The 19,243-nt window shown below is 39.9% G+C and overlaps 1 protein-coding gene and 1 non-coding gene across 2 annotated transcripts; both read left to right on the top strand.

Annotated features, from left to right (window-relative positions):
- The first annotated feature begins 10,908 nt into the window (after positions 1–10,908).
- Positions 10,909–15,447, top strand: LOC119064592 (kelch repeat and BTB domain-containing protein 6). Its single transcript, XM_037166376.2, has one exon. It carries the CDS (start codon positions 11,186–11,188, stop codon positions 13,196–13,198), a length of 2,013 nt encoding a protein of 670 aa, XP_037022271.2. The 5' UTR covers positions 10,909–11,185; the 3' UTR covers positions 13,199–15,447.
- Positions 15,448–18,820: 3,373 nt separating this feature from the next.
- LOC119064604 (U6 spliceosomal RNA) lies at positions 18,821–18,927 on the top strand. Its single transcript, XR_005085436.1, has one exon. It is a non-coding gene; the product is annotated as a U6 spliceosomal RNA (small nuclear RNA).
- Positions 18,928–19,243: the final 316 nt, after the last annotated feature.

The raw sequence follows: 19,243 nt of genomic DNA on the forward strand, positions 1-19,243 counted from the left end.
CCATTTGGAATACATCCCTTTGTTTGTTCATTTTGCTTGACTTTCCTATGTTGGTTTGTATGTTAGATAAAGCCATGTCTCCTAGTCTTGAAGGAGTGGCTATATATAGAAGATGAACCTTATCTCTTTTTTCTCTGCCTCAGCTCTTGGTTTTCCATCAAACCTTTTATGATTGTCCAAGCAACCTATATTATTTTTAATTGCTTTCAATAGAAAAGGGTGTGCCCAAGACTAGTTAGTGTCTTATAAGGGAGGATCTCTTTCAGCACCTACATTCAGGCTGATTGGAAGCCATACACTCAGGTAGCAGCTTTTAAAGAATGCAAATACACACACACACACACACACACACACACACACACACACACATTCCTATGGGGCCACGAGTATAAGTCCAGCCGGTAACCAGAGCCAAATGATCTGGAAGTGTCCCTCAGGCAGCATTTGCAAAAATGGGGGCTCCAGATGAGTGATTAAGCTTTTTTCTTGGAGGTACCCATGAGCTTCAGTAAGACAGAGGGGGAGTGGGAAGATAGCACCCGGGAACATGTTCCCTGAGAGCACCTCTGTAGGCTTTAGATATGTGCCAAGCCTGAAGCCTGCACCTAAGTCTGCAGCTCAAGGAAAAACAAGTAGGCTCTTTTACAGAAAGACCAGGAGCATGTTTCAGTCTGCTACTTGTGCTATGCCCTGGGAGTGGTAGTCTGGCAATAACTGTCTCTACAATTGTTATAGTTCCACCGGACCCAAGCGCAAAGGCCTCTCTAGCTTCCAAAGTTAGGTGATAAAGGGGAACTCCCTGAGTGGCAGCCTTGAAAACTAGGTCTCCAGACTTGTGTAGAAGTTTCTACTATGAGAGATACTGGCACTCTGGGGCACAGCAGAGAGAGAGAGTACAAAGATGGCACCAGCTGTAAGAAGAAAGAAAAAGGGGATAAAATGGAGAAATAAATGGGAAAAACTGGTGATCACTGGCTCTAGCAAGGAAGAAAGTGCAGGAAAAACCACCTGCCAGCTGGGGCATTAATTTGGCACCCAGTGGAAAGAAAAGGGGAAAATGGTGCCTGCTGGCTTTTGCAAGGAGGAGGGAGAGTGGTAAGATGGCACCCAACAGCCTCTGTCCCTGGCATGTTCCCAGCAGACTCCTGCCCCTCTAACCAATGTTTTCACATAAAGTCTGTGCACTTTTCAAAGGGCTGGTTCTGTGCTACACCCTGGGCAGGTGAGTCTGTCCCAGGAGCCCTCTACGGGTCCTGTCTCAGTTTACTACAGCCCCACAAGTCTCTGGGTATAAGCTACATATGTGGGGGACTTGTCTCTCAGGCGCTGGTCTTAAAGGTGAGGGTCCCCAATGTGGGTTACAAACCCTTCACACCTCAGAGTGAAGGTCCAGGTGTTGGGCCCCCTTACAATGGGTCCTGGCACCAAGCAGTGGGAATTCTGGCTAGGTTGTGTCTTAGCCTTTCCTACCCATTTTGAAAGGTTTTCCTTTGGTTTTCCCAATGTGAAGGGGTCGGTCTACCACTTTTAAATTTCTTTTTAAAAGAGGAAATTGTTCCATATATAGATGTAAGTTTAGTAGGTCCATGGGAGAGAGTGAGTTAAAGATCTTCCTATGCTGCCATCTTAAATCAGAACCTCTAGCAATTATTTTTGGTTCTTTCTTAGGTTTTCCATCTCTCTACATATCTCATCAGCTCCCTTTTTTAAATCTTCATCCAAGCCTATCGTGGGTTTTTTTTTTTACTGAGTTTAGAGAGAGAGGGAGAGGGAGAGAGATTGAAATTTCTGTGAGAGAAACATCTATCAGTTGCCTCCAGTACATGCCCCAACCTAGGACCAAACCTACAACCTAGGTATGTGCCCTGGCCAGGAATAGAATCCGCAGCCCTTTGCTGTACAGCATGATGCTCCAAACAACTGAGCAACCTGGCTAGGACTGCTCATCACTTTTTGCATGCTGTCTACTTTATTCTTAGAATCTTTAGTTTATTATTCATATTTGTTTTCACTTCCTAGACTGATAATTCCAACATCCCTTCCACGTCTGTTTCTGTTGTTTACTCTGTTCATTCAAATTGTCTTTTAATTTTTTCCTTGATAGCTGGGCATGATATACTCAGTAAAAGGAATTGCTATAAATAATAGGCCTTTAGTAATGTGGTGGTATGATACAGGGGAGGACAAAATGTTCTATTGTTCTGTGATTATGTTACAATCTTTTAGCAAACCTATGCCTCCGAACTGTTAGCTTTGAAAGTGTTTTTATTCTTTTCTTTCCCCTTAGGTGAAGTAGAATTGGGATAAAGTGGGCTGAAGTTGGGTATTTCTGTTCTCCCACCTGCAAGGCTAGAGCTTAGTGGACTTGAGTATTACTTTCTTTACATCAGTTAGGCTCTGGTTAACTCGTTTCTCCTGAGGGCATTTAACCAGCATTTGTTAAGAACAGATGCTCTGATGCATTTAAAAATGGCTCCTTTCCCCTCTACCTTTAGAAGTATGAGGGAATTTTTCTTTCACATTTGCTGTGAAAACTTGTCAAGTTCCTGCAAGTAAATCTTATAATATGATGAGGGCCCTCCATGACTGGGTCCTCTGGAATTTTTAATTCTAAAGTTATCTACACTGAGCCTCCAGCAATTCATCCATTGTGTTTCAGGTTTTCCTACTGGGCACTGGTTCCTGCAGCAGTTTCTGCTCCTGGGTCTCTGCTCTGGTAAGGAGTTACTGCCTGTATTGGCCTGTCTCTCCAAGCTTGGGGGCAGCTGTGTCCTCCCATCTCTTATGATCCAGGAAGTGCCGTTGATTTTTCAGTTCTTTCAGCTTTGTACTTGTTGGTAGGAGAGAGTGGTGATTCTAAGCTCCTTACGTGCAAAGCCAGAATTGCCTTGCACTTTTAAATTATGAAACATAAAGGATGTGTTGTATTCCTTTAGTTTTGTAGCAGTTATTGGTAGTTAGGGCGCAGGGTAAAATCCCTTGCACTTGGATTCAAGACTGGTCTTTTGGTGGTATATTTTCCAGTCAATTAAATCTCCAGTATGAAGATCATGTAAGGGCCGTAGTGGGAAAGGACACCTGACCTGTTGATGATAAATATGAGTGTATTTAATAGGACTTCTGCAATATTTAAGGATAGGTGTTGGATTAAATTAGGATCACCTAAGGACCAGAGAAGGTAAGGAATCCTCATTGGCTTGCCAGCATTATTTCATAAGGAGCTAATCAGTGTTGACTGGAGGATGAACAGGGCTAAGTGCAAGACTTGGGGCCAGTTGTGTTGCTCAGAGAGTTTGCCTACTTTGAATTTAAGAGCATTGTTTGCCTGTTTCATTTTTCCAGATGATTGAGGGTGGTGAAAATAGTAATATTTTAGGCTATGAAGTGAATTCTACCACAAGAGATGAACAAAGGGATCCCCAAGCTTAGCTACAAATGTGGCAGTAGATTGTTTGCAGAGAAAAGCTTCTAACCATTCTGAAAACAAGAATATGCATATCCTTCCTTTTTGTGTATAAAAAGGGGAAAGGGTGATGAGTAATTGGAAAGTCCAAAAGCAAGAGAAGAGCATAGAGAAGTTTTCAGGTTTTGAAATGCAGACTTTGAAGGGGAGTCCCAATTAGAGGGCTCTGTGCTGTTTCCTTGGTCAAGGCATGTGGGGAGAGGCAATAGTGAAAAAGCTAGGGATCAGTTTCAGCTATAGCCAACTAATCCTAGAAACCCTCAGGTTTGTGTTTTGTTCTCAGGGAATGGGGAGTTGATGATGAGGTTAATACATTTAGGGGAAAAAATCTTCCCTTAGAGGGAGACAACATGTGTTAGGTAATGCTCTTGAGGGGGCGAAATATTTGCATTTTGTTTTTAGAAACTTTGTGTGTGTTGTGGGCAAAAGCTTGGAGCAAATGAGGTAAAAATCAGGTAAGCAGAGAGCAAGGTCATCTACATACTAGATAAGGAAAGAGTTGCAGGGCCAGGTTAAATTTCAAAGTTTGTATTTAGGGTCCTAGAGAAACGGTTAAGACCTAAGGCATGGCAATAAACTCCTAAGGCATGGCAATCTTCGTAGGATATTGATTTTTTTTCATGTGATGGCAAAAAGGATATTGTGAGTCAGGGTGAAGGGGTATAATGAAAAAATATATACGAATTGATGACTGTGAAGTGAGTGATGTTGACTGGTATAAAAGCCAGAATGGTATTGGGGTTAGGAGCTAGAGGAAACCTGTGTTTAACTGTTTTATTCCTTGCAAGCATTGGGCTAGTCATTATCCCTTGCCATTGGGATTCTTTACTGTGGGGGGTCATAGTATCATAGGATATATTGATAGGCCTTGCATAGGTTGAAAGGTTGAAAATTTTGAAGGGCTTCTAATTTTAAGTATATTATAGTAATCTTGGGAATTTCATGGAAGGGTCTGTTTCTACCTCAAGAAGTTCATTCTCCAAGGTTTACCTTATGTCAGTGGAGTGAGCAGCCCAGAGAAGTCAGGTATTTTAGTTAACATAATTTGTACTTACCCATATTTTTCAGACTACACGATGCACTTTTATTCCCTAAATTTGGGAGAAAAGGGGAGGTGCATCTTAGAGTCCAAATGTGTAGCTTACCTGGCTTGCTGTGGGGTGGGGGGATTGGCAGTGGAGTGGGGTCACAGGTTAGTAAATATTTTACCATTTTACTTCAAAACTTTTTCTCTCCTATTTTGCTCCTCTAAAACCTAGGTGCATCTTATGGTCCAGTGCATCTTATAGTCCTAAAAATATGGTAAATGTGCTTGGGTGTTTTTCTGGGAACAAGAAAAGTCAGATGCTCAATGAGACTCATAAAAGAGCAAAAATATAGGTGTGGAGTCAGGGGCTTCAAGGGTGAGGCATTGGGGAGAGAAAAGAACATACTAATGTTCCTGTAGGAAAGTGAATATCTTCCCAGAAAGATTACTGGAATAGTAGAGTGAAGAGAAAGCTATGCTGTGTAGTGAGAGGTACTAGTGAGGCAAAAAGAAATTTAGACAAAGGCAAGTCATGTGGTTGATTATCATGTCCCACTGCAGGAATGGTTTGTGTACTCTCAGGGAGGGTAGTAGTGTGAAAATAAAAGGTATTTGTATTAGCTTTCTAGGACTGACATGGTACTTTGTTATGTACCACAGAATAGGTGGCTTGAATGAAAGAAATTTGTCATCTCACACTTGTGCAAGCAAGAAGTCCAAGTTCAAGATGTTTGTTCCTTCTGAAGGCTGTGAGGGAAGATTCTTGGCTTATAGATGGCCATCTTCTTTCTGTCTCTTCACATCATCTTCCTTCTATTCATGTTCTCATTTTCCCTTTTTATAAGGACACTAGTCATATTGAATTAGAGCCCACCCTAATGCCTCGTTTTAACTTGGTTGCCTCTGTAAAACCCTAGCTACAAATAAGATCATGTTCTGAATTATTAGGGATTAGGGCTTCAATATACGGTTCTGGAGGTATTCTGGAGGAATAGCAGTGTTAATTGTGAAATTGTTGCCCTTGTGTTCCCTAGGAAGTTGGTGGGATGTGCATTAATGATAGTTGTTATGCCCCTTTGCTCCTTAAGAGTTAGTTGTTGATTTCTCTTACATGTGGAATTTAAAAAAAAATAAATAAACAGGCAGAACAGAAACAGACTTAGATACAGTGAACATTTTGATGATTTCCAGATGGGAGAGGGGTTGGGGGAATATGGGTGAAAAAGGTGAAGGGATTTAGAAATACAAATTGGTATTATAGAATAGTCATAGGATATAAAGTGTAGCATAGGAGATATAGTCAATAATATTGTAATAACTGTTTATGGTATTAGATGGGTACTACACTTATCAGGATGACCACTTTGTAAGTTATATAAATGTCTAATTATAAGGTTGTACACCTGAAACTAATATAATATTGTACATCAACTGTAATTTAAAAATTAAAAAGAGTTAGTTGTTCCCCCCAAAAGGAGCATTTCTTTGAGGAAAGTCACTGAGATGGATTTTTTGACTTTTACTAACTTTTGCATTTTAAGGTTGGTTAATACCAAGTATTATGTCCCTTTTCTTTATAGCATCATCTTTTACTATGAAAGTTTTGAAGAAAGCAGATTGTCCTGGCTTATTTCCTTCAAAATAAGTTATAAAGTCTTGAGTTTGCATTGTTTTGATTTGACCTTTTCTGCAACAGTCTTTCTGATGTTGAGCTAGTATATGTATTTCAGAGATAGACCACTTCTTTAATTCACAATGTGCTTTGAATATTCTAATTCCTGGTCATAGCCTTAATAAAGCTAGTGACTAGTGCAGAAAGGGGTCAGTCATTGCAGTATTCCTTCCAAACATTTCCTAAACTAGTGGCGACTTCCGCCAAGATGGAGGCGTAGGTGGAAGCACTACACCTTCTCGCACAACCAAGTTTAAAAACAACAAAGTTTTAGCAATAAAAACGCCGCCAAACCACAGAAAACTGAACTACACAGAAGTCTGACAACGAACCCTTCAGCCAAACCTGTAAGAGGGGCAGAGACAGCAGCAGAGTGGGGTCGGGCAGGAAAGATCCACCAGACTGACCTAGGCACGTGACCCAGGTGCGCCAGCAGCCGTGGGAAGATCCCAGGTGTGGAGAAGCGGGCGGACCCACTGAGGGCACAAGGCGTTGGACCCACTGAGGGCGCAAGGCGGTGGACTCACTGAGGGCTGACCACGGTCACACATTCGTGCTCCTTCACTGGAAGGAGCAAGCAGTGAGACAGACTGCGCAGGCCCCAGTGGCAGGAAATGGCAGAGGGAACTGCCATTGTCCCTCTCTTACCCCACCCCCACATACAGCATCACAAACCTGCAACCTGGGTGGCCACGCCCTGGTGACCATCTAAGGCCCCGTTCCTCATGCCTAACAGGTGCAAACAGAGCAAAATATGGCTCATGAACAACTCAGAGCCCCAGAGCCGATAAATCTAAGTGATGAAGAAATAGCCAAACTTTCAGATGCACAGTTCAAAACACTGGTGATCCGGATACTCACAAAACTGGTTGATTTTAGTCACAAATTAGAGGAACAAATGAAGGCTAAACTAATTGAAATAAAGGGAAATTCACAGGAAACCAGTAGTAATGGAAAGGAAACTGAGACTCAAATCAAAGGAGTATACCAGAAGGAGGAAAAAAATGACCAAACAGAAAAGAACAAGGAAACAAGACTTCAAAAAAATGGAGAGAGGCTTAGGAACCTTCAGGACATCTTTAAATATTCCAACATCTGAATTATAGGGGTACCAGAAGGGGAAGAGGAACAGCCACAAGTGGAAAACTTATTTGAACAAATAATAAAGGAGAACTTCCCCAATCTGGCAAAGGAAGTAGACTTCCAGGAAATCCAGGAAGCTCAGAGAGTCCCAAAGAAGTTGGACCCAAGGAGGAACACACCAAGGCACATCATCATTACATTAGCCAAGATTAAAATGAAGGAGAGAATTCTAGAAGCAGCAAGAGATAAGGGGACAGTCACCTGCAAAGGAGTTCCCATCAGACTGTCAGCTGATTTCTCAAAAGAGACCTTACAGGCAAGAAGGGGCTGGAAAGAAGTATTCCAAGTCATGAAATCCAAAGACCTACAACCAAGATTGCTCAATCCAGCAAAGTTTTCATTTAGAATTAAAGGGCAGATAAAGTGCTTCTCAGATAAGGTCAAGTTCAAGGAATTCATCATCACCAAGCCCTTATTATATGAAATGTTAAAGGGACTTATCTAAGAAAAAGAAGATTAAAAAGATGAACAGTGAAAGGACAGCAAACTCACAGGTATTAACGACCACACCTAAAACAAAAGCAAACTAAGAGGACAGCTAGATCAGGAGCTCAACCATAGAAATGAAGATCACATGGAAGGTTAGCAACAGGGGAGTGGGAGAAGGAGAAGCGGGGAGAAGGTACAGAAAATAAATAGCATAGATGGTGGGTAGAAAATAGATAGGGGAAGGGCAAGAATAGTATTGGAAATATAGAATCTTAAGAACTTGAGACACATGGTCATAAATTAAAGGGGGGAATGGTGGGGGAGGGGTGTGCAGGGTGGAGGGGAATGAAGGGGGGAAATAGAACAACTGTAATGGTATAATTAATAAAAATATTTTTAAAAATTTAAAAAGAAATATAAAAGTGCAAAAAAACCCAAACATTTCCTAAACTATTTCTAGAGACACATTCATCTCTATATTCTGTGATCTTTTATCTTTGACCCATCAATGTAAAAACTTTTTAAATTGTGATTCTCACCTGAGGCCATTTGTTTTCATTACTTTTAAAGAGAGAGCAAGGGAGAGAGAAAAACATCATGTGAGAGAGAATCATCGATTGGTTGCCTTCTCGTATGTGCCTGACCAGGAATTGAACTTGCAGTCCAGGTGTGTGACCTGATCAGGAACTGAACCCATGAACGTTTGGTCTATAGTATAATGCTCCAACCAACTGAGCTACAGGAGCCAAGGCTAACCAATTAAGTATTGAAGGAAGACAGTGGGAATGAATTCTTTCCCATTATAAGGGAAAAGCCCTTTCCCTTATGATGTTAACCTGTATGTAAGCCTCAAAATGTTCTGATTTCTTTGAAAGTCCTTTTGAAGAGTGGCCCATTTGGTTTTTCAAACAAAGCGGCATCTCTGGGACCCACTAGTAATGGCACAAGTTGTTATAAATAATGGGTCATAAGAGAATATATTCCAAACTGATTACTAGATTCTTCCCTATTTTTATGGAGGTCCAGAAAAACTGTAATGATCAAACATAAATCCTTCAGTGAAATGAAGAATTAATGAATACCTGCTCAGGTGTATGCTCAGGTAATTGACCTTCTCTTGCAGGTTGGGAAGGACCAATAATAAGTGTCTTCGTTTTGGGGAATTGGGAGCAAAGCAATTTCAAGGAGGCAGGGAGGAGTAAAAAGGAGGAATAGACATGGAAGGAAGAGAAAGAGAATCCACAGAAAAAGGAGGAATAAAGGGGCAGGAGAAAGGGCTTGGTTGGTCACATGGCGAGTCCTGTTAGAGGACAGGGTCCTGAGATTGAGGACTCCTGGTACAACAGGCATTCTTTAAGAGACTGTACACTTCAAGGGAGACAGGAGATATTTTATTTTTCAGCCTCCTCATACCAAGCAAAATAAGCTGACCATTGATGAGAAGAAATCTTAGAGCACTAAGAGTGCAAATAGGCTAGGGAAATTCCTAGTCTCTCAAATAGGCCACTAGAGTTGTAAATTGTCTTTTGTAAAGTTCTGACACTTTTCATAGGTAATAATCTGAATTTTCACCTTAGTAGTAAAGCATATAATTGGTGAGAATTTTGAAGACCCCTGAGAAGTGGATTGACAGTTTCCTATAATACTAAGTTTAAATAATAGCTAGTAACAAAACCAAACCAAGAGATGGCTTTAGGCAGTTCCTAACAAAACTAAACATAGTCTTCCCATAGGACCCAGCTGTAACTCTCCTGGGTATTTACCAAAATAAGTTGAGAACTTATGTCCACAAAAAAACCCAGCACATGAATATTTATAGCAGGTTTATTTTCAACTCCAAAAACTCAAAGCAAAAATGTTATTCAGTAGGTGAATGGATAAGTAAACTGTGGTATATCCATACAATGGAATATTACTCACTAATAAAAAGAAATGAGCTATCACGCCATGAAAAAAATATGAGAAACCTGAGATGACTATTGCTAAAAGAAGGTATCTTTTTAAAAATTGAATTTATTAGGGTGACAGTGGTCTGCAAAACTATTCTGGTTCCAAGTGTACAATGAACCAGAGATGATGTTAATGAAACATCATCTGCACACTGCATCCTGCACCCAACACCCCAGGTAAAGTCTCTTTCTGTCCCCATTTCCCCTCCCTTTGCCCACCTCCACCTACCTCTCACTTCCCACCCCCACCCCCCTGCTGGCGGTCACCACACTGTTGTCTGTGCCTATGTGCTAAGTATATATACATATGTGTGTGTGTGTTGGCATTTTGTTTGTTTTATTTGAATTTTTATAGGAATTTGAGCCAAACTGATGAAGTATGCTAGGAGCAAGATCTTAAACGCTCCTCCAGCACAGAATTTTTAGGGCAGTGAGAACTGCTCTAAACAATGGTGGATACATTACGTATATTTCAAAGTCCATAGGACTGTACAAAAAGAGTGAACCCTAATATAAATTATATGCTTTAATTAATAATAAATCTGCATTAATTTATCATCTGTAATAAATACATATACCAATTCAAGCTATTGACAGTACAGGAAACTGTGAAGGGTCAGAGCATACAGGAGCTCCTTGTAACTTTTTGCTGGGTTTTCTGATAAACCTAAAACTAATCTGAACAATAAAATCTGTTATTTAAAAAAATATAAACAAAACTTAAAAGGATCTCTGCAGAAACTTAAACGTCTTTAAAATTTTTCCTACAGACTCTTGATTTCAAATGAGTGGATACTTCATCTTTTATAAATGCTAGAAGAAAAGCTTAAACATTGAAACTTTACAGGTACTAAGTAATTTTTTAGTTATTCTAATAAATACATATTCAGAGAACCCTATGAATCCTACGAAATTTATTTCATCTAATCCTACAATAACGCTATGAGAACTCAATTGATAAATACTAGAACGGGCGTCTAATGTGGATTCTGTACTCAAAATTCTACCATAATACCGAATAGAGAGGATTAACTATTTCTCATTTCATCCTCCGAAACAATGAACGGCCGATAAATCTCGCGATACTATTGAAACTACTACTCCCAACAGGCAAAGCGGCTTCTGGTCACCAGCCTATGCCCGCTGGTCTGGAGGGCCCCCAGCATGCCTCGAGGCGCGAAAGGCCGCCTGGGCACCGTAGTTCTCCTTGACGCCTAGCGGTATTGCCAGCGCGGCGGAGGCGGCTCACTTGCCTTCAGCCAGTGTGTTCAGTGAGGGCGAGCGGAGGTGGAGGAAGGTCATGGAACTGGAGAAGCGTGAGTTGGCACGGTCTACGTGATAAAGGCAGGTGGCACCTTGGCACAGGGCTGAATTAAGTAAATGGGCTGGTGTTGCAGTCTCTCCAGAGACACTGCTATCTTTGTGTCCGCGATAGCAGGAGGCAGCATCCGGTCCTAGCCTAGTACCCATTCTTGCCCTCAACACCTGCCGCCATCTCCACCATGCAGTCCCGGGAAGATGCTCCGCGCTCCCGCCGCCTTGCCAGTCCCCGTGGTGGGAAACGACCCAAAAGGATTCACAAGTCCACGGTTTCGGCTTTTTTCACCGGCCCGGAAGAGCTGAAAGACACTGCTCATTGTGCAGCCCTGCTGGCACAGCTCAAGTCCTTCTATGATGCGCGGCTGCTATGTGATGTGACCATCGAGGTAGTGATGCCTGGTAGTGGGCCTGGCACAGGCCGCCTCTTCCCTTGCAACCGCAATGTGCTGGCTGCCTCATGTCCTTACTTCAAGAGCATGTTCACTGGCGGCATGTACGAGAGCCAGCAGGCGAATGTGACCATGCACGATGTGGATGCCGAGTCCTTTGAGGTGTTGGTTGAATATTGCTACACGGGTCGTGTGTCTCTGAGTGAAGCCAACGTGCAGCGCCTTTATGCCGCCTCTGACATGCTACAGCTGGAGTATGTTCGGGAAGCCTGTGCCTCCTTCCTAGCCCGCCGCCTTGACCTGGCTAACTGCACCGCCATCCTCAAGTTTGCTGATGCCTTCGGCCATCGCAAGTTGCGATCACAGGCCCAGTCCTTTATAGCTCACAATTTCAAGCAGCTCAGCCGGATGGGTCCGATTCGGGAGGAGACTCTGGCAGATCTGACTCTGGCCCAGCTGCTGGGTGTCCTGCGCCTGGATAGTCTAAACATCGAGCAGGAACAGACAGTGTGTCATGTGGCCATGCAGTGGTTGGAGGCGGCTCCCAAGGACCGGGGTCCCAGCGCTGCAGAAGTCTTCAAGTGTGTCCGCTGGACACACTTCACTGATGCAGATCAGGATTACCTGAAAGGGCTTCTGACCAACACCACTGTGAACAAGTACTGTCTGGACCTTATCAAAGGGGCCCTGCAGATGCGATATGGTGACATGTTGTACAAGTCTGTGGTGCCAAAGCCAGGGTGCAGCAGCAGCAGCTATGTTGTATCCACAGCAGAAAATCCACCCCAGAGGCTGGGGGTGTGTGCCAAGAAGATGGTGATCTTCGTTGGGCACCCTAGAGATCCCTTTCTGTGCTGTGACCCATACTCTGGTGATATTTTCAAAGTGCCGTCACCTTTGACTTGCCTTGCTCACACTCGGACAGTAACCACCCTAGCAGTCTGTATCTCTCCGGACTATGACATCTATCTAGCTGCCCAGCCAAGGAAAGACCTCTGGGTGTATAAACCAGCCCAGAATAGTTGGCAGCAACTTGCAGATCGCTTGCTCTGTCGTGAGGGCATGGATGTGGCCTACCTCAGTGGCTACATTTACATCTTGGGTGGGCGAGACCCTATTACTGGACTTAAATTGAAGGAAGTGGAATGCTACAGTGTTCAGAGGAACCAGTGGGCCCTTGTGGCTCCATTACCCCATTCCTTTATCTCCTTTGACCTAATGGTAATTCAGAACTATCTTTATGCTCTCAACAGTAAGCGCATGTTCTGCTATGATCCTAGCCACAATATGTGGCTGAAGTGTGTTTCCCTTAAGCGCCATGACTTTCAGGAAGCTTGTGTCTTCAATGATGAGATCTATTGCATCTGTGACATCCCAGTCATGAAGGTCTACAATCCAGTCAGAGGAGAGTGGAGACAGATTAATAATATTCCTTTGGTGTCAGAGACCACCAACTATCGGATCATCAATCATGATAAAAAATTGTTGTTGATCACCTCACGCACGCCACAGTGGAAAAAGAACCGGGTGACTGTCTATGAATATGACATTAGCAGGGACCAGTGGATTAATATAGGTACCACATTAGGCCTCTTCCAATTTGATTCTAACTTTTTTTGCCTCTCAGCTCGTGTTTATCTTTCCTGCCTTGAGCCTGGTCAGAGTTTCCTCACTGAGGAAGAGGAGATACCAAGTGAATCTAGTACTGAATGGGATTTAGGTGGATTCAGTGAGCTTGATTCAGAGACAGGAAGTTCAAGTTCTTTATCTGATGATGATTTGTGGGTCCAGGTAGCGCCTCAGTGATATGCACAGGATCAGCAGTTTGTTGTAGCTACGTTGAGACACTAAGGTTTTACTGCTTTGGAAAGTATCTTAAAGAAATACCTTTTCCCTTTACAGGAAAAAAGAAAGGTTGGTTGATTTCAGGTTTTATTTAAAAAAATATTGTTTGAAAGACTAATGTAATTTAATGTTAGAGAATTTAAGCACTCCAAAAAATAAACCTATTTAATAATTTACTGTGCTAAAAGTCCAGTATTGATTTGATTGTGTGGTATGTTTATGTTTGATTATGCTAATTTTGCCTTGCATTTTGTTTAGCGCCACAAGTACATTTTGTTTAGCGCCACAAGTACAGAAAACTGAGTGGATAGGAATTACTAGATATGGTTTTGAAAGTATATATTTTCCTTGAGAACAGTATTAGATTTCCAAAACTTTAAACTGAATTTTTACAAAGTGTGTCCTAACCTAAATGTATTTTACTAAGTTTTAGTTTAGTTTCCTCCTTTTTTGTGGAGAAAAAAAAGTGCACATTTGTTTAATGTGACTGAATGCTGATTTGTAATGTTACTGAATGTAATATTTTATAGAATGGCATTCACTGATAGTAAAAACAAAATAAACCAGGATTTTACTCTTGGAAAAGAAATTTCAGTTTTAAATTTGTAATATAAAATGTGTATTTGCAAATAGTGACCAATTTTTTATCTAAAAATAATTCCATTCTAGCAGTGTCACCTGTCATCTACAAAGCTTAAAAACCCAGTAACTTGCTTTGTATGTTCAAGTTTTTTCATCTATACGTGGTACATGCTTCATTGAATTAGAGGAATAATCCTTTTTTTCACTGGACATGATTATGTAAATTTTTATCCATTGTCTTAACTTATTGTGATTCTTAAAATATTTTGGCTATATAGTTTTAGTGTTCATCTTAGAAGATCGGTCAGCAAGATGTGATCATTCTTTACTGTTTTGCGAGGCAATACTGGTTTTGAAAATATGTATAAGCTAAGAACAGTATTTTATTGATTAATAGTTATTGTATCTATCAACTATAAAATCAAGTGCCAGAAAAGAATTTTAAAACTCTAAGTTTTAAGTATAGAACTGTTTTGTGTAGCACTGAAATAGTGTCAGTTTTGTAAGTCACTAAATGTTATTATCAGCTTAAAGGTATTTTTGTACTAAAACTTTACAGTTCAATAACATAAGTGGATGATGGCATTTGGGGCCAGTAGTGAAAGTATATTTCGTCTAAAATATTTCCAGTGGTACTTATGAAACACAGTGGTACACATGGTTATTTTATTAGGGTATTTGTATCTCATCTGTGTTTCTTTGTGAATTAATGTTCCGGTCTTTGTTTCTGTCACTGTATGTAAGAAAAAGTACAGAAATAGAGACTACATCACATAAAACCGACATTGTTAAATACAGGAAAATATAAATTCTTAATTACCTCTTAAGGTTTACTAGCTGTGGTTATTATTTGTATACATAATACATGACCAGATGCTTATAGTGTTTAAAATTTTCTATACCCAATTAGAATTATCTTCATTTAGTAACATGCTAATTCCTCTTCTATGTGTATTTGCTGGTACCAGAATACTAACATTTCATACACCCTGGCAGAGTGCTGAGGAGTGTGCTCTTACAGTTGGGAAACTGAATTTTTTAATGAAATACCATAGAATGAAAATGAAGAGAGGACAACACACAAGGTTTAAAAAAAATCTTCTCAGCCATTTTTATTGGCCATTTTTAAGAGTCTACAGAACATTCCCATTTAATATTTTTAGTGAAATAAGATGCTTTCTTAGCAGTATATGTTCCTTTAAAAGATCAGACATACTTTTAGTTGGCTAGGGCTAAATTTTGTTCCATTTGCCATCAAGGGTGTTATAAGCACTGTACTTATCACAAAGCCTTTTCTCAGTAGTGTTATTTTTTACCAACTTTTTCTTTACCAGTAACTTCTTTTCGATAGCTTTTTGTCTTTTCGTGTTGAAATAGGACATTGTTGATTTCATCTATATTATTCATCTGCAGAACTAAGGTATGTAACCAATTTATAAAAGACAGATTCTCCAATTTGTCATTTTCAACCTTTCATTTAAAGTCTAAGACAAATGGTAGTAATATCTTTATTGACAAAGAGATTTCTTGGGAAGAATTTTGGTTTTGTGATATATTTGGGAATTAGGGAATAGATGTTAACTATTATTTTATAGATAAGTGATTTGTATGTGGTTAGTTACAAATAAAACTGGTACTAAAACCCTGACTTTCTGACTTTTTAATTCAGTGTTTCTGTTGAATGTATCCAACCCTTGCTTCTGCAGTGAATGACATAACTAGCAGTGTTGAAATCCCTTCTTAACAGAAAAGCACCCTTGTCTTTGTTTTCCAATTAATCATTACATCTTTTAGCAAATTCTCAATACAGTGTTGTTTGCAGACTCCTATTATTAGATGTGGAATTACCTTAATTATCTTGTGTATCTGTTTCTGTACTCTGAAAAGCTGAAAGGGCCCAAATTTTTGCAAGTTCTTTTTAGTTCAAATGATGTGGCATTAAAGCTTCCAAAAGGATGAAATAGAAGTTAATTTAACAATTAGCTTGTCTATATATGGATTAAATATTGAAGTTAACTTTTTGTTTTTAGTTGAGCTGGAATTTAAAAATTGTTCATACCTAATCTTGTTGAGAATCTTGGAAAAGCTTTTAATCTATTCTCCCCACAAGGCAAGTATTTATAATTTAATATTTTAAATTATTTATGACACTTTTGAAGCTCATCAGACACAAAGTAAGTGCACTGTGGCAGTCTCTCTTTCTCATACCTGCTTAAAAACTTCCACACCCTTTTCATCATTCTAACTAACTTTAAAGGAACATTTATTTTAATAAATTCGATAAAGCAGGATAGTGTTAAGAGGCAGAATTATTTATAGAAAATGTATCAGTAGAATCCCAAGAGAATTAATATTATTCTTAGAACCAAAAAAAGGGTTCAATATATATAAACTAATTTAATAGTAATATAAAAACATAATTAAAAAATTCTGTTTACAAAAGCTGAGTACCATGAGTAGCATGAAAATAGGTTTTCAGAGTACCATGGAAGCAATAGGTTTTGTGCAGAATTGGGAGAAGGACCCCCTCCTTGACACTGAGCCAGATATCTCCTGGGCCTCTTATCAAACTTCCATTCCTCACATCTTTAAACCTTGACTCAACATTGAGGCACAGGGAGAGAAGGGAACATATGTTTTGCATAACATTCTGTCTATATCTCAGATATATTTTCTCCTAAAGCAGCTTGTGGGGAGTCATCTATCTCTACTGGAGTCAAACTTGTACATTCTTATTCCTAAAGCTAAAATTGTTGCTTAGAACCAAAACCGTTTCTCAATCAGGAATATTTTTTTGCGGGGGGTACACTAATCATTAATTCTGGGAACACCAGTTAAAACAGACTTCATGTAAATATCAGGCAGTTTTTCTTTTTTTTTTTTTTTTGGTCCAGTATATAATTTTTAAAAAATTTTATTGATTATGCTGTTACAGTTGTTCTATTCCCCCTTTCATTCCCCTCCACCCTACCCCCCATCCCCACCATTACCCCCCCTTTAGTTTATGACCATGTGTCTCAAGTCCTTCAGATTCTATATTTCCCATGCTATTCTTGCCCCCCCCCCGTCTATTTTCTACCTACTGTCTATGCTACTTATTTTCTGTACCTTCTCTCCCCTTATCCTCCTCCCACTCCCCTGTTGCTAACCCTTCTTGAGATCTTCATTTCTATGTTTCCACTCCTATCTAGCTGTCCTTTTAGTTTGCTTTCATTTTAGGTGTGGTTGTTAATAACTGTGAGTTTGTTGTCCTTTCACTGTTCATGTTTCTTTAACTTCTTTTTCTTAGATAAGTCCCTTTAACATTTCATATAATAAGGGCTTGGTGATGATGGACTCCTTGAATTTGATCTTATCTGAGAAACACTTTATCTGCCCTTTAATTCTAAATGAAAACTTTGCTGGATTGAGCAATCTTGGTTGTAGGTCTTTGGATTTCATGACTTGGCATACTTCTTTCCAGCCCCTTCTTGCCTGTAAGGTCTCTTGAGAAATCAGCTGACAGTCTGATGGGAACTCCTTTGTAGGTGACTGTCCCCTTATCTCTTGCTGCTTCTAGAATTCTCTCCTTCATTTTAATCTTGGCTAATGTAATGATGATGTGCCTTGGTGTGTTCCTCCTTGGGTCCAACTTCTTTGGGACTCTCTGAGCTTCCTGGATTTCCTGGAAGTCTACTTCCTTTGCCAGATTGGGGAAGTTCTCCTTTATTATTTGTTCAAATAAGTTTTCCACTGGTGGCTGTGCCTTTCCCCCTTCTGGTACCCCTATAATTCGGATGTTGGAGCATTTAAAAGGCAGTTTTTCTTCCAAAACAGGCATGTTTGTGTGTTAAAGAAAGAGAAGAGCTTGTACTCTCAATTGTAAACAATATTACCTTAATTTAGATCATCTTAAGAAAATAAAGTAGAATTTTTTGCCCATTGTAACTGAAAAACCCAGCAATGTCATTTATTGCAGGCACAGCCTGAACCAGAATCTCAGTGTCTTCAGGACCTTCTTTGTACAGAGAAGATCTCACAGATGTCTTCTCTCACTTTATACGTTAGTTAGGATCTAGGTGTGGTTATATATACAGAGACCTGACTTTTAATAAGACATTTCTCATATAAAAGTTCAATCTACTATTTTATCCCTGATCTAGAAACCATTTGGGTTCAGGCTTTTCTGTTTTCCTTTTCAGCTTGCTTAGGAGTGTTGTCCTGGTCCACATGGTACAAGTTGGTTCACCCTTGTGGGCATATTCTAGTCATGAGGAAGCGGGGAAGGAGGTGGGACATGACTCTTTTCTGTAAGGGAAGTTGGGCACATGGCATTGGTCAGATGTTAACCACATGGTCACATCTTTCACAGCGGTGCTTTGGAGAGGCAGTTTTTATTCTGGGTTAATATGTATATAGTTAAAGTTCAGGGACTCCTTATTAAATGGGCAACAAAGGTTATTAGGTTAAGTAGCAATCCACCATACCATGTGTCAGGCCAGATTTTATCACATGGCAGCCAAAGTGGTATCACCATCCGAGGAGTTACTACAGTTGACACAACATGGACCGGCCTCCCACCCAGGAAAGAGAGAGCTTCCTAGGTTCTTGCTGTTGCTCTGTACAGAAAAGGCAAGGGAACTTGACCTTGTTTTGATCACCTAAAACTTTAAATAGACTCTTGCATATTGGTAACCTAGATCATGAATCAAAGTCTAGTCTTAGCATTATATCATGGAATGTTCCAACTTCCCAAAGGGAAAGAAAACTAAAAAATGGCTCTGTATAATCAATTGCACTATTAATTATCTTAATAATTGTTGCTTCTGTTAAATAAGAGATAAAAGAATTAATAGAGGAATAAAAACTGACAATTTCTTAGAGCAAGCTAGGCTATTTAGCAACATTCTAGCATTTTCTGTGCCTAGATCATTTGTGCTATGTGAGTGTAATCTACTCCTCTCCCACTCTGTTGAAACGCAGACCATTAGCCACAATAGTCTAATCAAACCTTAGTTTCTTGTGCTTGCTTTGGCAGCACATATACTAAAATTGGAAGGATACAGAGAAGATTAACATGGCCCCTGTGCAAGGATAACATGCAAATTCGTGAAATGTTCCATATTTTTTAAAAAACTTGATTGATGAATTCTTATAATGACTTCAGGTTAATCATGTCCCATTTTATGTTTGTGAATAATTGCTTCTGTCACATATGTGATATAACTTTTATCATTATAACTTTCCTTACAAATATGCATATTTATTTTAAAAACACATTCAACCCTTGTTTTCATAAAGAATCCTAACCTCTGCTAGCAAATAAGGAGTAAGTAGTATTTCAGTTGTAGTTCTGTTTCTATTCTTATGTTAACAAAGACTATAAGACTCCATTTTCTGTTTCACTTCTACTAAATCTCTTAGAAGCCTAAGGGCAAGAATTTA

This window comes from Artibeus jamaicensis, unplaced genomic scaffold (assembly GCF_021234435.1).
Source record: "Artibeus jamaicensis isolate MK-2021 breed Jamaican fruit bat unplaced genomic scaffold, CSHL_Jam_final contig_415, whole genome shotgun sequence".
Lineage (NCBI taxonomy): Eukaryota > Metazoa > Chordata > Mammalia > Chiroptera > Phyllostomidae > Artibeus > Artibeus jamaicensis.

Coding starts and splice junctions, on each gene's coding strand:
- LOC119064592 (XM_037166376.2), top strand. CDS start 11,186: ATGCAGTCCCGGGAAGATGCTCCGCGCTCCCGCCGCCTTGCCAGTCCC.